This window comes from Drosophila innubila, assembly GCF_004354385.1.
Source record: "Drosophila innubila isolate TH190305 chromosome 3R unlocalized genomic scaffold, UK_Dinn_1.0 2_E_3R, whole genome shotgun sequence".
Lineage (NCBI taxonomy): Eukaryota > Metazoa > Arthropoda > Insecta > Diptera > Drosophilidae > Drosophila > Drosophila innubila.
The window spans coordinates 3,060,920-3,078,810 of NW_022995380.1; the positions used below are offsets into that span (position 1 = coordinate 3,060,920).

At 37.2% G+C, this 17,891-nt stretch overlaps 3 protein-coding genes across 4 annotated transcripts in view; 1 reads left to right on the forward strand and 2 right to left on the reverse strand.

The window, feature by feature from the left end:
- The window catches only part of LOC117789969 (dynein heavy chain 5, axonemal), a 38,456-nt gene extending 30,327 nt beyond the window's left edge, over window positions 1-8,129 (reverse strand). For both annotated transcript variants that reach the window (XM_034629191.1, XM_034629190.1), the window contains exons 1-12: window positions 8,019-8,129; window positions 6,830-6,967; window positions 6,598-6,757; window positions 6,389-6,539; window positions 4,490-5,234; window positions 3,633-3,843; window positions 2,353-3,221; window positions 1,271-1,390; window positions 1,060-1,216; window positions 880-934; window positions 343-476; window positions 34-278 (exon numbers count right to left, since the gene is read on the reverse strand). In XM_034629191.1, coding sequence (XP_034485082.1) covers window positions 34-278; window positions 343-476; window positions 880-934; window positions 1,060-1,216; window positions 1,271-1,390; window positions 2,353-3,221; window positions 3,633-3,843; window positions 4,490-5,234; window positions 6,389-6,539; window positions 6,598-6,757; window positions 6,830-6,967; window positions 8,019-8,129 — 3,096 coding nt within the window. The remainder of the gene's footprint in view (window positions 1-33; window positions 279-342; window positions 477-879; window positions 935-1,059; window positions 1,217-1,270; window positions 1,391-2,352; window positions 3,222-3,632; window positions 3,844-4,489; window positions 5,235-6,388; window positions 6,540-6,597; window positions 6,758-6,829; window positions 6,968-8,018) is intronic.
- A 1,549-nt stretch (window positions 8,130-9,678) lies between these two features.
- On the forward strand, window positions 9,679-11,833 carry LOC117789971 (abasic site processing protein HMCES). The gene is made up of 4 exons (XM_034629193.1): window positions 9,679-9,792; window positions 9,850-10,020; window positions 10,070-10,562; window positions 11,393-11,833. The coding sequence occupies exons 1-4, from the start codon at window positions 9,773-9,775 to the stop codon at window positions 11,774-11,776; spliced, it is 1,068 nt and encodes a 355-aa protein (XP_034485084.1). The 5' UTR covers window positions 9,679-9,772; the 3' UTR covers window positions 11,777-11,833.
- A 269-nt stretch (window positions 11,834-12,102) lies between these two features.
- LOC117789970 (aryl hydrocarbon receptor nuclear translocator homolog) lies at window positions 12,103-15,720 on the reverse strand. Its single transcript, XM_034629192.1, has 2 exons — window positions 15,417-15,720; window positions 12,103-15,360 (listed from the first exon to the last, which is right to left on the reverse strand). The coding sequence occupies exon 2, from the start codon at window positions 15,201-15,203 to the stop codon at window positions 13,257-13,259; it is 1,947 nt and encodes a 648-aa protein (XP_034485083.1). The 5' UTR covers window positions 15,204-15,360; window positions 15,417-15,720; the 3' UTR covers window positions 12,103-13,256.
- Window positions 15,721-17,891: the final 2,171 nt, after the last annotated feature.

Genomic DNA, 17,891 nt, shown 5'->3' on the forward strand with positions numbered 1-17,891 from the left:
GCCTTGGAAGCCAAGGAATTTGATTAGACGCACTTGCATGCCTTTGGGCAGACTCTCTGAGGTAGAGAGCAGCGTTAGCGGATTCTCAAAACATGACCATAAAATACTCCAGTCCTGTTGTTGACCTCCTCCTCCTCCTCCGCCTCCGCCTCCGCCTCCGCCTCCTCCTGAACCAGCTGCAGCTCCTCCACCGCCTCCTCCTCCGGTGTTTGAGCCAGCTGCAGCGCCATCCTCCGCTTTGCGTCCCCCGGAACCGGTTTGTTCCCCTTTGGGGGTGGCTTTTTGGCCAGAGATTTGCATACATTTAGTTAACTGCACTTGTCAATTGCACTGTTTACTTACCATCGAACAAGGTGACCACATCGTCGCCAGCAATCGCCTTAAAGGTCTCCGTTGCCTTGTCCACCAAATTTAAAACCTCTTCGACCGCCTCGGAGACCATTTGACTTTTACGATTCAATTCAATGGCAGCTTTTCTGTTGTTTTGTAAACGGACAAAGCTCTAATAATATTTGCACAGTTGCTTGATTAAATAAAATGCTTTTAGTTCCACCTGATTGAACTGACATTCGCTTAAAAAATGTTTTAAATGTAAAAAAGTACAAGAAACTTCCAATATGTTCGAGGACTTTAGGCATCTTAATTTGTAATGAAAACCCATTCATGCCTTGGAGTCTTCAGATCAGCATTTTCAACTATGCAAATTGAAAAGCTCATACATAAATTAAATTTGATAAATCCAATAAATCACACAAAGCCAACAGTCAACCACAGGCCCCCCACGTCTAACTCAACGTCTGCTGTAGAAAGTTCAAAAGAATTTTGTTGCCACACACACGTATATTGAGGTGACAGGTAAAACCACCAGACCCCACCCACCTGCAAGCCTCCTCGCTACGCTCCAGAAATTCATCAACTGTCCAGATTTCATCGTCTGCGTCAGGAACAAATGTGAAAAGTTTTCAAAAGCATAAAATTAAAAACACATAGACCCAAGAAATGTTCAGCAATTAGTGGCAGCAAAGGAGAGGGAGACGGAGGCGGTAAAGAAACACCGACCTGCTGGCAGAATCTGCAGTGAGACATCCTGCATCCACATGAGAACGTTGAGTATGCGATTGGAGTAGATATCATGGACGCGGGCCACAAGCACCTCAAATGTTTCGATGGCCTGCTTACAGCGCTCATAGAATTGTGTCCAGTTCTGATTTGTCCACTGCGAAGGTAAGTGTGCAAATCAGCTATTGTTGAAACTGATTGTATAACTTACATTGATGCTCTGCAGACCCGGTTTCAACATGGCTGTCAGACGAACCAGCTGGGGCAGAAACAGAGGACGCACCTCCAGCTTGACAGCCTTCACCGTTGACAGAAACATTTTGATAAGACTCTGCAAAAAGCGGCAGAATGTGGTAAAAGAATAAAAATAACAGGGTAGAAAATTTATACTTGGTATGCCGAACATTTGTTACCCTTTCTGTGTTAGATTTTTAAAACAGTTTGAATAAAAAGTAACATTAATAAACTAAAATTAACAAAAAAAAGAGTATTTAAATAATTAAGTTAAAATAACTCAAGAATTAAATAGGACTATTAAAAAGTTAACTTAATTATTCACTGATTACTCCTATAACAGCACTTTCTTAATTATAAAAACAATAAGTTTATCAAATTAATTTGAAAACCATAAAAAAAAGTCCAAATCTAAAAATTGCTGGTTTACTTTCCTACCTTTGAACAAAAAAATTTATATTTTGTGTATGTTAATTCATCCATATTCGGGACTACAATTTATTCGATCGACGTCTACATTGTAATGAAAAATCTCTTCCGATCGTTTAATGACCTTAAGTAACTTTTTATTTATTGATTATATTAATTAATAAATATTGTATCAACAAAAAAATTAATATTTTAAATTTGCTAAAAGCTGACTCATTATAAGCAATGTATCTCAATATTTTTTTAATTTAATTGAAGAATTCCCGAATCAAATTTTTTCTTTTTAATTTTTGCATTAGGCAGGAAATAATTTATTCGCACTTAGTTTTTAATTTGACCATTTTTCTTCTCAACAATATATTTAATGTCAAAGTTGACCTGATGATGTTCAAGCTTGTGGGAAAATTAAAAAATTGTGGACTTTACAAAAATAATGCGAAATTGATCCTATCGAATATACATATTTACACCTTAATCAATAGTCTTAATGCATACAAAATTGAATACTTAACGGTTATGAATAACAAATTCACTAAAATATTTTAGGTAAAGGGTATAAAAGTATGTAATTGCAAGTTTACTAAAGAAAAGTATTGTTGGTAGAAAAATGAGAACGCAGTGAATACTCACATTTAAAGAGTCCTGTATTGTGAGGAAATACTGATGACGACTCATCAGCGTGGCAGCCACAATGGGCAGCTCAATATTTAGTTTAGCCAGCATCTTGGCCTCCCGAATGAGCAAGGGGATCGTGGGATGCAAGTTGACAAATAGTCGATCGCCCTGAAGACAGAGCAGGGGCTGAAGTAAACAGGCATCGGCCACACTAATATCCTGATCCAACCAAATGGAAACAATCTCATCCTCGTATTCCTGCAGTATGCCCAGCACATTATTGAATCGCACATCGAGATCTCTGGCCAGGGGTTGTGTACTGAGCACTCCATGATCCATCACCGCATCCATCAGCTCGGTGAGGTGCAAATTCAGGGCACGACACCAGTGAATGCGACCCGCAATGGGAGGAAAATTACGTGCCAGGGGTGGATCGTCACGTTGTTTGCGAAATGTCTTCAAAATGCGATCCACCTCCTTATCTACGTATCGTAAAATCCGTGTGTATTTCTCGTCCATTCGTGTCAACGGAATTTTCTCGCTAACCTTCTCGAAGCGCACCAAGAAACGGATGCACTGTGGTGTCTCCCAGACTGTGTCAAAGTCACGTTCGATCAACGTGGCGATCGTATCCTTTAAAGAATCCGTTTTATTTATGAACCGATCAAAGTCATCATTGAAATCGGCATTTCGATGATCCAGGTAATCGTACTTCTTTGAGATGATCTCTTTTTTAGCCTCCTCGAAATGATTGGAGGCATCCTCGAGAGCCTCGCCCAGCAAGAGACCCTCCAAACGACGCTCAAACAAATGATTATAATCGTCAATCAAATTAAACATATTGATGATTTTCGATAGACGCTCACAGAATGTATCGAACTTGCCTGTATCGAAAACGCATACATAAGTAGTTTTAAATGTGTGCGTAAATGGAAGCTTGTTAATTGTACAATGATCAATTGTACCAAAATTGGTACAAAATTTCTTATTCGCTGGTACATTTGATGACGTTTAACAAAATGGTACAGCACAAGTATTAGTAAATTTGAAGTAATAAATATACATATTTTGTTTTTTTTTTTTTAATTAGTAAATAAATAAAATAATCACATGCTTCGATCAACAACATTAGTGACAAAAAAAAATTTCTGTTATATTATATTAATTAAAATAGCGAATTTGTCGCCAAGGCATTGCCAAATTAAATTAAAATTGCATAAACAAGAATTATACATACTTCATTCATAAATAGTACGATGTATTCTAAAAAGTTGTTGTTCTTTTTTTTTACTCACCAAAAACAAAGTTCTCGGAAAAACCAAACGGTGTCTGATGAGGCAAAAAGGGTTGCTCTCTAACTGTATAATAGGTCTCGTGATATATATGATTCAACTTGATACAGTTGCTCAGTTTGGTGCGAATAAGGCTGCGATCCTGTGACCAAATTGTTTCCTTGCAACGACATGTGATGTAGGATTTGCATGTTTCAATCATTTGGTTTGTTATCTGTAATACAAGTAATAATGAAATAAATGATAAATAAAGTTTCGTTTCAGCTAAAAAATTCGTATATCTACACACTCAATCAATATATCACAATTGTACTTTAATTTTATATCAAAATACAAAAGTACATTTATTGTTTAAGGTCATCAATAATTCCTAAGGACAACGAACTACAAGGAAATGGAATAGTTGAACACTCTACTAATATCCAGAAAGCTATTTCAGGTAACATTTCTATGAAGCATTTCTTCACCTGCAGCTGACTTTTCTGTAGCTTATATTAAAAGTAGCGCCACGCGCTATTTCTCGCACTGGGTTAAAGAAGGAAACTGTCTATTTTCAGACGAATATTGAGAATTTGAGATAAAAAATACTTGCGAGTTGCAACGAGATATAGACCGCCTACACTCCAATAGAATAGAAGGGTAACTGCAGCTAACTAGCTTAATACTTGTTAATTATAATTTGCATATTAGTTATTTAGTAAAATTATGATAGCAATCGACAAAATATATGTAATATGTTTTGTGGACTACTTGGTTAAATAATATGTTAAGAAAAAATATTTAAATTTAGCTAAAAAAAAATTTTAAAAATAAGTTATCTTTTTTTTCAAAAATGATTTAATTTTATATAGGTTAATTACCTTAACCATTAGAGCAGATGTTCGCTCAGACGTGTTGTAGAATTGTGAGACACTGTAGATGAGTCGCACCGTCTGCAGCAGACTCAATATGGACTCTTTCATGCTGACAGGATCGTCCAAATATAATGAATGACAGCATGTCTCCATGGCCTGTATGAATTTCGAATTGTCTCGAGCTTCGTTATAGCAGAAAGTGATTTTGCGATCCGTTTCCTTCCATTGGCGCATGACGCGTGAACCGGCGAGAAAGAGACAATGTAGAGTGAACTGGACCTCCTTGTCCTGTAGATGGGCTAGCAGCTGAGAGAATTGGGCGCCACGTTTCTTCCAATACTCCAGCTCATCCTGGGGACCACTGTGATCATTCTCCTTGCGCAACTGTTCACTTTCGCCGAGTATTTTAAGTATGCCCTTTGACCAATTGTTGACACGTTCTTCTAGCTGCGAGCAGAACTCCTGATTCTTGGCCATGTCCTTGACCTCATCGACCACAAGGCAGCCATCGAACATATCATTGCCATCGGCAAAGACATTGTAATGATCGCAGACCTGTTCACAAACCCGCAAGGCACTGCAGAAAGAGCGCAGTCCAGGAAGAAGCTGACCCTTGATGAGGCCACAGCTGACGTCTTCCTCATCCCCCTCCAGGCTGGGAAAAGCCAGCGCCTGCATGAAAACAAACTCCACAATGCGTTCTATCGATGTGACTAGTCCAATATTCTTGGCATCGATTACGCCACAATATCTACAGGAAGTGGGAAGGCCAACAAAATATTCAATTACCAATACTCCTGGGGCTATGAGAATCGTGTGGGTGTGTCGGATAAATCTCCGATAATCCGAGTGCCAACAAATAAACCAAAAATTGGTTATTTTTAGATAATAGTTTTTAAGTTGTGCCAATGCCAAACATAGGCAGAAAGGAAACTTATGAAAAGTAAACACAGCAGCAAACTAAGACGAAAATCAAATAAGAGTGTTAAAGTCGAGTTACCGACTAAAAGATACCCGTTACTCAATTTAAAAATATAGTTATTGGACTTTCATTTGAATTTCAATTGCAATTTAAGTTGCGTGGAAAAATTTTGAAGATATTTTTTTATCCATTAAATTTAGAGTCTGTAGCTCTTATAATGGAATGAGGCTGTGCAAAAATTTGAAACAAACTTGAAAGGGGTTTAGAAGAGTCTACATTCCAATAATATTTAGAGATCTAAATCATAGCTATATTCAATCGACTGATCAATAAAATATACAGTCCAACTTCCCTAACTCGAACTTCTATAATTCGAATTTTCTCTAAACTCGAACAAAAATATTGGCACGTGATTGTGTAAGTCGAATTTTTCGGGGAAATCACCAGTAAATTGCGTTTTATTTTCGTATAAAATAGAAAATAACATAAATTCCGATTTTTTATGTTCTGTTTTGCTTGAAGAAATTGAGTAAATTTAAAAGTTAAAGTAGGAGTAAAAGCAATTTTAAGTGTATGTATTTTAATAACTAATGTCTGATTTCTTAAGATTTGTTTAACTGCAACGATTAAAAAAAAATTAACAGCTCGCAATTTGAACGTATGAGTTTGTATTCACTAGTTTCTGATTTTTTATTTTTTAAGTAAGCTTGTAAGCCCTACAATATGAAAAAATTAAACAGATCACAATTAAACATGAATGAAGTTGTAGTTTCTTTTAATAAATTTAAAAAAAAATTCCAAAACTCGGAGACTTCGAGTCGAACTTTTTCTTTGGATAATGGTGATTCGAGTTAGGGAATCTGGACTGTAACATATATATATATATATTATGTAGACTGCCATGCCACTTCTCAAATGCCATGAATATAATATACCCTTTTTCTACAGAAGTAACGGGTATAACGACTGCAGCATAAGCTTACAAATCCTTTTGGAATCCCTCCTCGGGTAGCTGCTTGGACGTATTCACACGAAAGATATAAATACAGACGCCGGTGAAGGCACAGGTCCAGCCATCGGTTAGGAATAACTTCTTATGTTTGGGCGCAGGCAGCCCACTTGGTGAGGCGCCACCTAAACAATATCATGAAATTGACCAGGTGCTAGAATATCAACTAAATTGACTAAATACCCTGGGGTGTTTTCGAACTGCTCGATGCCAAGGCCGAGCGTGATGGACCTGGCTTATTGGCATCCACAACTGGCGGTGGCTCCGGTTCGTCCACCTCCTGATAGAACCACAGCAGCTTGTTCTTCATGTTCGGCAGAAAGAGCTGATTGATCTCATCGAGCTAAGTGAAAGCAATATGCAAACAAAGTAAGATTAAAGTAAATATTATTAGAGTTGAGGAATCGTAAGCTACCATATCCCCTTCGAATATGTAGTCCATGAGCTGATGCCTGGGCAGCTGAGTGGCGTCTATCAGCAGCTGGAATGTGAACTCCAGTCGGGGGTCCATCTCCCCACGACGGGCCTTGCGTTCGCATTCTTCCCGTCGTCGCTGCGCTTCGTCCGGGTCCATAGCCATTTATTTATTTTATTTACCAATATTCCACATAAGTGGAATATATATTCATTTGCAATTTTATTGAACACGCGTCGAACCGTTGGGATTACGAAAAATATGCGAATCAAAAGGATTCAGGTGCAGATTGATATTTATATTATTTGATAAATTATGTGATTTCATTGTCATTTGAATTCATTATTTTGCAGCAAATAATCGTTCAAATAATTTGTTAATTATTCATTTATTGATTTCATTTGATTTCATGTGATTCCGCCATTGCAAAATTCAAAAACGGGGAAAGACCAAAAATATATTAGTTTCAAAAATAGATTTTGCGCACCAAAAACTTTTGACGCAACCAAAACGCAAAAATAAAACAACAAACAAAAAATCGAGCAATGTCATTAAGTTAATTGCAAAATACAAAACTACTTACAACAATTGCCATTACTTGAAATTGAACAACTTTACTGTGTGGAGTTAAGTTATTGTTTGTGCAGCTAGAAAACGACAGACGTGGACTCAAAAACAAAGTTTTGTTTTCTAGGGCACTAAAACACAAAACGCTCCTAAGAGCTGCATATATATTTTAGAGTGAATAACTAAATATAGTCTTTTGGATTTTATATTCTCGAGTTTTTTTATTATTATTAAAATTGCTGCAAAGAGAGTGAAGTTTTAAAGACTTGCATTAAAGTGTAATTGATTGCGTTCTCTAAAAGGAAATTAAAATATTTGGATTAGTTAAATAGATAATTTGTATTTAATTTTTTATTAAATATGCCAAGTTCCGTTTTTAGGTTTGTCCAACTACAAGAAATACAAGTATACGGATTTGCAATTTAAAGTTTTTACATTTTCATATTTTTATGACAATTACACCATGATAACGATTACATAATCAGCCAACGAGTACAAGGAGCTAAAGGGTTACATATTACATTTCTTACTGAAGCAATAATTATTTATAATAATCTTGCATTGCATAGATTACGAATGTAATTAGAAAATAATTAGCAATTAATTAGATGTCAATTTGCACCTGCAAAATGTCTCCCTCGTCCTCCTCTTCCTCTTCATCTTCGCTGCCACTGCCACCGTTAGCCCTCATTGCCAGCACATGTTCGACCAGTTTTTTCTTTTGTACGAACATTGTGTTAGCAATTTGAACGCAAATATTTAAATAACTCAATTAATATTATAGATTTACTAGTTTTGCAAAACTATTTTCTGACGACGTGTAATTTTGCACTTCTGTTCAATAAAAATCAATGCACACGACTTAATTGAACAAACAAACTTGCAGAGGAATTCTAATGGGCGCCAGTTGCCAAGGTAACAAGCGCCCGTTACCAAAACACTGATCGTGGAAATAATTCAAACTGAGTTTGGTTATTGCTCTGTTTAAAAGAACAGCATAGCAAATATTTTATTAATTACAATTATTTCACTATTTCCACCGCTGGTTTTTAACGTTTAAAGTCAATTAACATTATTTAAAAGGGCGCGCTCTGACAGTTGCGACGGCTAACAACACTTACAATGTCATCGATACATCGATAAGAGTTCGGATACACATATCAATGTTAAGTAACAGCTTTTGTTAATACCGCTCTGTTACACAAAAATTTGAAAAAATAAAAATAAAATATTTTAAGCTCAATTTACGCAAAATTAAATGTAATGAGGTAATAATACCTTGCTTGCTTGGGTTCCTTGGTTACTTGCACGCCAGCCCCAGTATGAATATAATAGAGCTTATTTTTTATGATAAATTAAAGAGCATACAAATAATATGAAAAACAACCTAAATTTTAATAAATTCATTGTAAAATGGATCAACTGGTCATCATTTGGAAAAAATATAGATGTGGATTTGCTCCTGTGCACCCAATAATCCTTAAATTTTCTCTTAATCATCCTGTAATGAAAACTAGTAGTTATAATTATAAATTCCTTGACGCATAAAAACGAGTTGATGATTACACTGTTGTCAACTTGGCTTTTTATAGCTGGTTTTGGATATTCCAAAGTTCGATTGCTAGAAAAATTTTAAAATTTATATTGGCCGGAAATATTTTTATTTAAAATTAGTATATTTTTTAAAACCCTGCAAAATTGCACACAAAAATTATTTCCGGCAAGCACAGCTATTTTTCCTCTAAAAAGCTTAAGCTTAAAGCTTAAACGGCGCGCGCGGTGCCGATGTTGCCAGACTGCTGGCACTATTTTCTCCTCTAAAAAGTTGTTAGCACTGAGTCCAACAAAAAAAAACGCTAAAAACTTGCCTGCACTGATTTAAATTGCACATTTCAAAATCCAAAATACTTAAATAAAAATGTATTAATCTGATAAAAAATTAAAATTCAAAATTAGCTAAAACAAAGGTTAACATTATCACAAAGGTTTGAAGTTAGTCAACCCATGGGAAAAGAAGTTAGAAATTTATAACTAAAAAATAATATAAAATAAATCGTCAAAATTCTAACCAAAACTCTGTAAAAATTTTAAAAAGTCTAGCTTAAAAACTAAAAGCATTTTTAAAAATGTATATTATTTTCTATGTACCTTTTTCGGGTAAAAATCGAACTAGTTCGGAAATTTTTACAGGGTGGCAGCACTCGGTTTAGCTACTAAATAGTAAAAAAAAATACAACTTTAGAATTTTACTGTTGATAACAGTATTAACTAATGTTAAATGTGTGCGTCTTTCCAAAATTTAAAAGGAAGAAGAACTTTAATAAATTCTGGTAAATTCAGCACCCTCAATTTAATAGAGGATAGATATTGCTTAAAATGTGCGGGCGCACTTGTCTGTGAGTTAAATGTATTGTGTTATTTTATTGACTATTGTTAACCGAGTTTCCATATAGAACACTAGATCCCGATCAGGTGCTGTGCGCATGTAAATACCCCAATGAGAAGGAAAAGGATGACAGCAAGAATCAGGAATATGCTACACCCGAATGGCGGGCAGAGTTCAATTTGGGACGTCGATATCAAGCTTCCTATAACATTGCGCCCACAGATATAACACCCGTTATGTATGTTGATAATATTATAGTGAATTCAACTAATTAAATTACTTTACAGTGTTTCAGCGTCGCATTTCTCGGAGACAGAGGATCAGAAATATGAACGCATTGTGATGCCGATGATGTGGGGCATGATTCCCGTGTGGCACAAAGGAGACTATCGCAAACATGGCCTCACCACAAACAACTGTCGACTGGAGAATCTAATGGAGTCCAAACTCTATCGTGGACCCTTTAAGCGTGGTCAACGCTGTATGGTCATCTGTGAGGGATTCTACGAGTGGCAAACCACAAAACCAGCCAAGCCATCCGAACGTGAGGCTTATTTGGTCTATGTTCCACAGGAGTCAGATGTCAAAATATATGATAAAAGCACTTGGTCGCCATCGAATGTGAAGCTGCTGAGAATGGCGGGTTTATTCGATGTGTGGGAAGACGAAAGCGGCGACAAAATGTATAGTTATAGTATCATAACATTCGAGTCCAGTAAAATAATGTCCTGGATGCATTATCGCATGCCAGCGATTCTCGAGACGGAGCAGCAAATGAATGTGAGTATAATCATCAATAGAATTACGATAAATCATACTTAGAATACCTAAATTTGGCAACAAATATTAAAAACCCAATTGGAAAATAATGGTAATAGCAGGGATTAAAACCGTAACCTTTAACCGATTGAAAGTGATAACCGTAACTTAAAAACTAATACCGAAACAAGACTTTTTTTATTATACCGAGTCTGACAAACCGATTCATGGTTCTTTCGGTTCAGTTAAGCCGAATCAAATTTGGCTGTTGTTAAGAGGTAATCATTGTTTTTCAAACTTATTGTGATTTAAAATTTGAATATTAATCTTATAAAGCAGATTTTTTTTTTAGTCAAGGTATTTTTCTATATATATATCCGCGGATGTATAACTTTTCTACCACTTATGAACTGAAATCATACCGGTATTTTGAAAATGAAACTAACAAACAATTAGTAATCGTTACGAAACCGATTTACAAAGATTTTGACTAATTTAAAATCAAAATACAAACAACATATTCGAAGCCCTAACTGAAACCGATATTTGATACCCTGATTGTTTTCTGACACCATTTAACGTTTTAGTTAGGTTTTAGGTATACCATTTACATATATATAAAATTGTCTAAAATAAAGAAACGACTGCATATAAATATTGTGCTACACTCTTTTTTTTGAATCCGGTAGAACTAAGTCCTAACTTTCTAACTACTCTGAATGAATTTTCCAATTTGCTTTCTTTTTTCGTATTTAAATTGTTGTTTATTTTTGTTTATTCGGAACTGTTATGCTACCTACCTGATAGCATTTTAAAATCAAATGTGTATTACTGTTATTACTCTCTACTAGGATTGGCTGAATTTTAAACACGTCAGCGACTCCCAAGCTCTGGCTGTACTGCGTCCGGCCACGGAACTCCAATGGCATCGTGTTACCAAGTTGGTAAACAATTCACGCAACAAAAGCGATGAATGCAACAAACCATTTGAACAAGCCGCCAAACCTGAAAAGCCCAAGGGCATGTTGGCCTGGTTAACTGGAATTAAGCAAAGCAAATCGAAGATCAAGGAAGAGGAGGTTAATCAATTGGGAGATTCAGATGCGAATACTGTCAAGCGCCCGATCTCTCCAACTACGACAGAAGGCGACGCCAAGCGGCCGCGTTGTGAACTAAAGGAGACAGCTCCCCAAGAGATCAAAGCGGAGATTAAGTTGGAGGCCCCAGAAAGTTGACATTTCTTTAAATTGATATGAAATAATACAAATAATTACAAGATGATTTTGTTTTTAATAGTATTTAAAGTTTATTTTTGCATTTAAAACCAAAAGTATTGTTTTCATTTACCCAATGTTATGATATAAGCATATATGTATATAGCGTTTTGCTTAATTACAAAGGCTTAGCATATAAAAAATTGATTTAAATTGATTTTCATTTAGTGTAAAAAGATGATTTTGTATGCTACACGCTTAATTAACTAGTTTAATTTTAACACTACCAAATGTTGCAGAAATATTTATGTATGTATGTAATACGCAAGTATTTTTAGCTGTCGACGTTATTTGAGCCGCGACTGTAGGCAACCCGTTAAAGTGCAGCTTGTAGTTTTATTTTTTCTCGTTGCAATTGTTGTAGAAAATAAAATTAAGCAATAATTTGTTTTTTCAGTATTTGCACTTGAACTGCTTTTTCCGCAACAATAAAAACAAATTTGTGTCAATGTTGCACTGCTGAGAGCAAGTGGGAGAATGGGGTGAATGGGGAGGGTGAGGTGGGTGGAAGAAGCGGGATCAATTGTATGTGGTGTGAGTGTGAGTTCGAGAGAGTGCTTACAATTAAAATTGTTGTTTATTAGTCTAGAAATTACACATGTAAATATTTAATTATGTATACATATATAAAATTTGTGTTCTTTTGTTCTTTAATGAACTTTGAAATTTGCATATTGAGCGAAACGATTTACAAATTGAAAATACTTTTATGCGCTGCTTGGCAGAGGCAGAGGAAGAGAGACAGAAAGAAGTGTGGTCTCTGCTAGATACAGTGGCTCCCAGCTTAAGTGACCCACCACATTTTGTTTTTATTGCTTAAATAAAATAAAATATATAACTAAAAATAAAATGGAATTATGTTGCTTATATTTCCTTCCTTCATTTCAAAATTGTTACTCGTAATTTGTCGTCAAATAAGCTGGGAGCCACTGTATGTGTATGAATATTGGTACAATTATGTACATATATATGTAGGGTTAATGTGTGCGAATTAGCGGCAATGATATCGATATCGAGAACGGTATTATACGGTACGTGACGACCATTATGTACTTATAAGTGCCTATTTACGAGATTGCAAATTATTAATTTTATGTCTGACTTTTTGCATACATTTTTGCACATAGCATTTCTTGTTCAAATATTTCAACAATTTTGTAGAAAATGTATTTTTGTTTTTATAGATTGCACTTGAAAATAATTATAAATTTGAGAAGTAGCAGAGATGAGCGCGTGTCACAACAAATAGCAATAAATACTTTTTTTTTTTGGGTAAATATTTTGTAAAAAGTTTGTTAAAAAAATGCTAGAATCGAGTGCAATAAATGAGGAATGTTGCAACAATGTTTTAATCGGCACGGCTATCGATTGACACGCGCTCATCCTTAACAGAGCTAGAAGTATGACGACAGTTAGAGTGAGTGAGAGAGGCAGGTTAACATTACTCAAATGGTGTTGTAAACATGTTGATATTCAGATCCTCAAATGTTGTTGTGGCGCTGTGATCGAGCATCTGCAGCATATCGGAGAACTCCTGTCCCTGCGGCTGTTGTCCGCCAGCAACTGCCACCGCTGCGCCCGGATGTGCATGCGGATGTGGATGCGGATGATGGGCATGCGGATGCGGATGTGGATGAGGATGTGCCGGATGTGCTGCAGCCGCATTTTGCCAATCCCAAGGCGTTGCTGCTGGCGCCGTTTGATATGCGCTTGCCTGTTGTTGTTGTTGCTGCTGACGCTGCTGCTGCTGCTGTTGTTGTTGCTGTCCGTTGCCAGCACTGAGCTGTGTGTACGTTGGTCCGCTGGGCGAACGCGCCGGACTGCTTTGCTGATACGCCGGATATGCCTCGGTGGCAGTCGGTTGCGGCTGCTGCTGGGAGGTGGGACGCAGTGCACCCCAGGCATTGGGCGTGGGCGAAGTGCCCGACTTGGGTATCTTGGCGAGCGGGGAGGGTCCTCCGCCCGCCGTGGCGCCATACGGCGAGTGCGTGGTGTCGTAGCTGTAGCCCACGGGTGTGTTCTGAGCGGATGCTGGACGTGGCGGCGGTGCCTGCATGTGCATCTGGTAGATACCATCGCCTCCGGTGGGCGTAATCTCACGTCTCGGCGGCTGCAGCGTGTAATCCACTCCGGGTGCCTGCACATAGACATGCTGCTGTTGTTGTTGCTGCTGCTGCTGAGGATCCGCCTGCTGCTGCTGCTGCTCCGGCGTGGCGCCGTGCAGCGTCTTGCCGGAGCTGTTGGTGCAGACAATGTACTCGACCTCATCGGTGTAGGGATTGAGGAAGGCATACGCCTGTGTGCGCAACCAGACGAACTCGGAACTCTTGGCCCGTGCACGATAGAGGAGGGAGAACATTTGTCCCTTCTGCTTGAGCACCTGATCGAAGCTCTCCTTCATGTGGCTCTGATCCTCCGGGTGGAAGAAGTCATAGCAGATCTTGCCCAGCAGCTCCGTCGGCGTATAGCCCAAAATGTGGAGCACCCGCTGATCCACAAAGGTGAATTTGCCATCCAAGGCGTGTCGGGTGATGAACTCGCTCTGGTTGTTGCTGCCGGTCATGTCGTTGGCCGCCGTGGAGGTGACCTGAAGGCGTCCAATGGCCACCAGACAGCAGTGGGAGGCCATGTCGTCCACATCGCGTTCCATGTGCACATTAGGGAACATGTCCGTGGGCGGCCAGTTCTTGATATAACCCGTGCAATGGACCACGGCGTAGTTGGAGCCATCCCTTGAAGGACCCAACGAGTTGCGCTGCTTTAGACGATTCAAGTGGCCAGAGACCATGGCTTCCGGATTCACATTGCCCACCCGCATGCGACAAATGAATCCCCGACGTGCTCCCATGCTCAGACGCATGCTGGACTGATGACCCTCCTTCTTGACCGTGCCCGACTTGAGGTCGAGGATGCGACCCGCATTCTGTGACTCCTGCGTGGACAGCTGCTCCCGTATCTTGTCCCTGTCATCCGGATGAATGTGCTCATACAAGCTGGTGCCGTACCAATCACTTTGTGTATAATTTAGCACCGGAGTCACCGAATCGGACACGTATATAACTCGACCCGTGTCACAGGACACAACAAAGAGGAAACCATCGGCTGCCTCCAAGATCAGATGCTTCAGCTCCTGATCTGTGAGAAACGAGGGCTTGTAGGTGCCATCGCTGCTGGTGTTCCCGGTGCCACGCAGCTGCTTCATGTGCGCCACGGCCATCCGGAGTATGGTGAGCTTGTCCGGCTTGCGGGCCAAGGCGCTGCAGGTGGGCACCATGTCCGAGAGTTCCGTTATGTAGGCGGTCATTTTGTTGCGACGTCGTCTCTCAATTTCACAGTGATTCTCGCGACTCGCAAAGCGTTCCTTGTCCTGTATGTTGGCATCGTCCATGATCAGAATATTTAATTAGCTCACTCTTTCTCTCAGTGTGTGTGTGTGTGTGTGTATGTACGTGTGAGTGTGTTTCTCTGTATTCTCTAATTTTGCTTTGCTTTGCTGTTCGCTTTCTTTATTTGGGTCGCTTGCCGCGACGGCCCAGCGCACTGCTCTGAAAAACGACTGTAAGTGAGTGAGTGAGCGAGTGAGGGAGGGTTTACTTTTTACTTTTTAGTATTTTGTCTACGTTGTTTGCTTGTATGCGTTTCTATGTGTGTACGTGTGTGTACACACAAGTGTATGCGCTTGGAAAGCCTTTCAGAAGAAACAAACACACAACGATTTTCACATTGCTAATGCAATACAATTTGAATTTATCATTTTTCACAACATTTATGCCACTTTTTTTTATAGTTTTCTACAATTTTATAACAAATTAACAAATTTTCTTCCACGAATTGCGCACACACACGATAAAATCTGAAACTGTTTACTGTGTAGTGCAGTGTTGCCAGCTATTAAGTAGAGCTGAATCGTTTCGTTCTAAAAAGGTTCAGGTGAACGGGTCACTGAAATGAACGAGTGAACTTATTCATTGATTTATGAACTAAATCGTTCATTTTGCAGTTGGTCTGCTTAAATTTAATTATTTTCATATAATTTTAACAATTAGAATTAAATACACGAAGTTCCACGATGGGGTTAAATTTCTTCGTTATTAAATTTTTACAATATTTCAATTTTATGTATATCTAGTTAATTTAGGTACAATCTGATTCATATCGTTCATAAGCAACCAACTGATCAGAATGATGTATTCATATTTATCGTTCATGACAACGGTATAGAAACCAAACCGTTCATATTTCATGATAACTGGCCAACTAACATATGAACTAAGTACTGATTTAGTTCACGGATGAAAAACGACCTAGTGAACTTATTTAGCACATTGAACTAGCTATTTACTAGCTGAGCCGAAAGCTGCCACCCTGTAAAAATTTCGGATCCGGTTCGATTTTTTCTACCTAAAAATATATAGGTTTATCTCAGTAAAAGGTACACGGACTAAATGTACCTTTTTTTTTTTAAATTTTCTTAATATTTACGCTAGAATTTTTTTTGTAATTTTTGCATGATTTGTCCGTTTTTTCATTTATTTTTAAATTTTAATTTGTAATTTCCCTCCCTTTCGGTTGACTAACTCCAAACTCTCATTAAATTGCGTTCACTTTATTTATTTTATCTAATTTCAAATTTTAATTTTTCCTATTGAGTTTTTTTTTGTGCATTTTGAAATTTTGCAAGTTTTATCAGTGTTGGCAACGTTCTTAGAGTTTATTTCTTGAACGCCAAACTAGTTAAAAACTATCTAAGTAAAATACCAAAATCACCCTGTTAGAGCATCAATCCTTAATCGCATCGATATCATGCAGCTACCACATATTTGTCGTTGCCAGACAGGTAAATTCGATATTTCTATGCGACATATCGGTGCTCAAACAAATCAGGCGGCAAACTTAAATAATTTCAGGTTTTTCCAGAATTAAACATGTTGTTAGAGCTTCCATTTCCAAAAATTTCTTATTGTTAATGTAAACGAATGGCCGTCCAATGACAATTTCAAAATTGATTTCCAGCAGTTGACTTCATGTAAAATAGTAGCAGTTATATTCAAATCCTACGAACTCAGAAAACTTGCCGGCGAGCCCCGTTTCGAATTGAAAAGTGCATTTTAATTTTTTTGTTCAGTTTTTTTAGTATTAAATGGTATTACAGCATTGCGTTGTCTTACATATATCATATATAATATCCATAAATACATTTACTTTTTATTTCATAACTAGGCATTTGTTTCATTTTTATTTTTGATAAGAACTAGTCTTCATTAAAAAATTTAAAATTAGTTATCAATAGTGGCAATAACATATACGTATGCATGTGTCCTTTTTCCTCTGACTGTAACTCTCGTATCCAATTATTTTAACAAAAATAGTTAGCATTCCTTTATTTTACATTAATAGGTTTATTTTTTTTTTGTGTCTTTTTTAATACAATCTTAGGTAAAGTTAATATTTGTTCTTGTTTTGTTTGTTGTCTGTTTGTGTTTGTTAAATAATTATTGGCAATTCTCTAACTGCATGTTGTCATATTGTTTTGATGGTTATCCATTTCCATTTTCAATATTTGTATCAAGCAAAGTCTTTTGTTCTATTTGTTTAAAACTGTGCATTACTTAGTTATTAAGTATTGTAAAATGCGTTTCTTTAAAATTGCATAGCGTGTAATATTTATATTAATATTCTCTTGTTCATATATTTTTTTTAGTTTAGTTTAGGCTTTGAGTGAAAGTTTCTACATTTAACTTCAGCATAGTTCGTTGACTAGAAATTAACTTAAGTAGTTTAAAATTAAACTTATATTATATATTTTTATCTGGTTTTGGTGCAAAAGTAATTAGCTGAACAATTTCGCCTTCATTCGTTTTTGTTTTATTTTTAACATTTTGTGCTTATCAATTATTAATTTATCTCTTGGTGTGAATAGTTGAATCGGCAGAGTTTTGGTTTTTATCTATTTTCTATTCTATTCAATCTCTAAAATACAATTGATCATTCATATATTCACTTAATCATTGTGCAATTCATATAGTTGCTGCAAGCTTAAACAAAATTTTTCTTATATCTTTTAACAATTTCATTT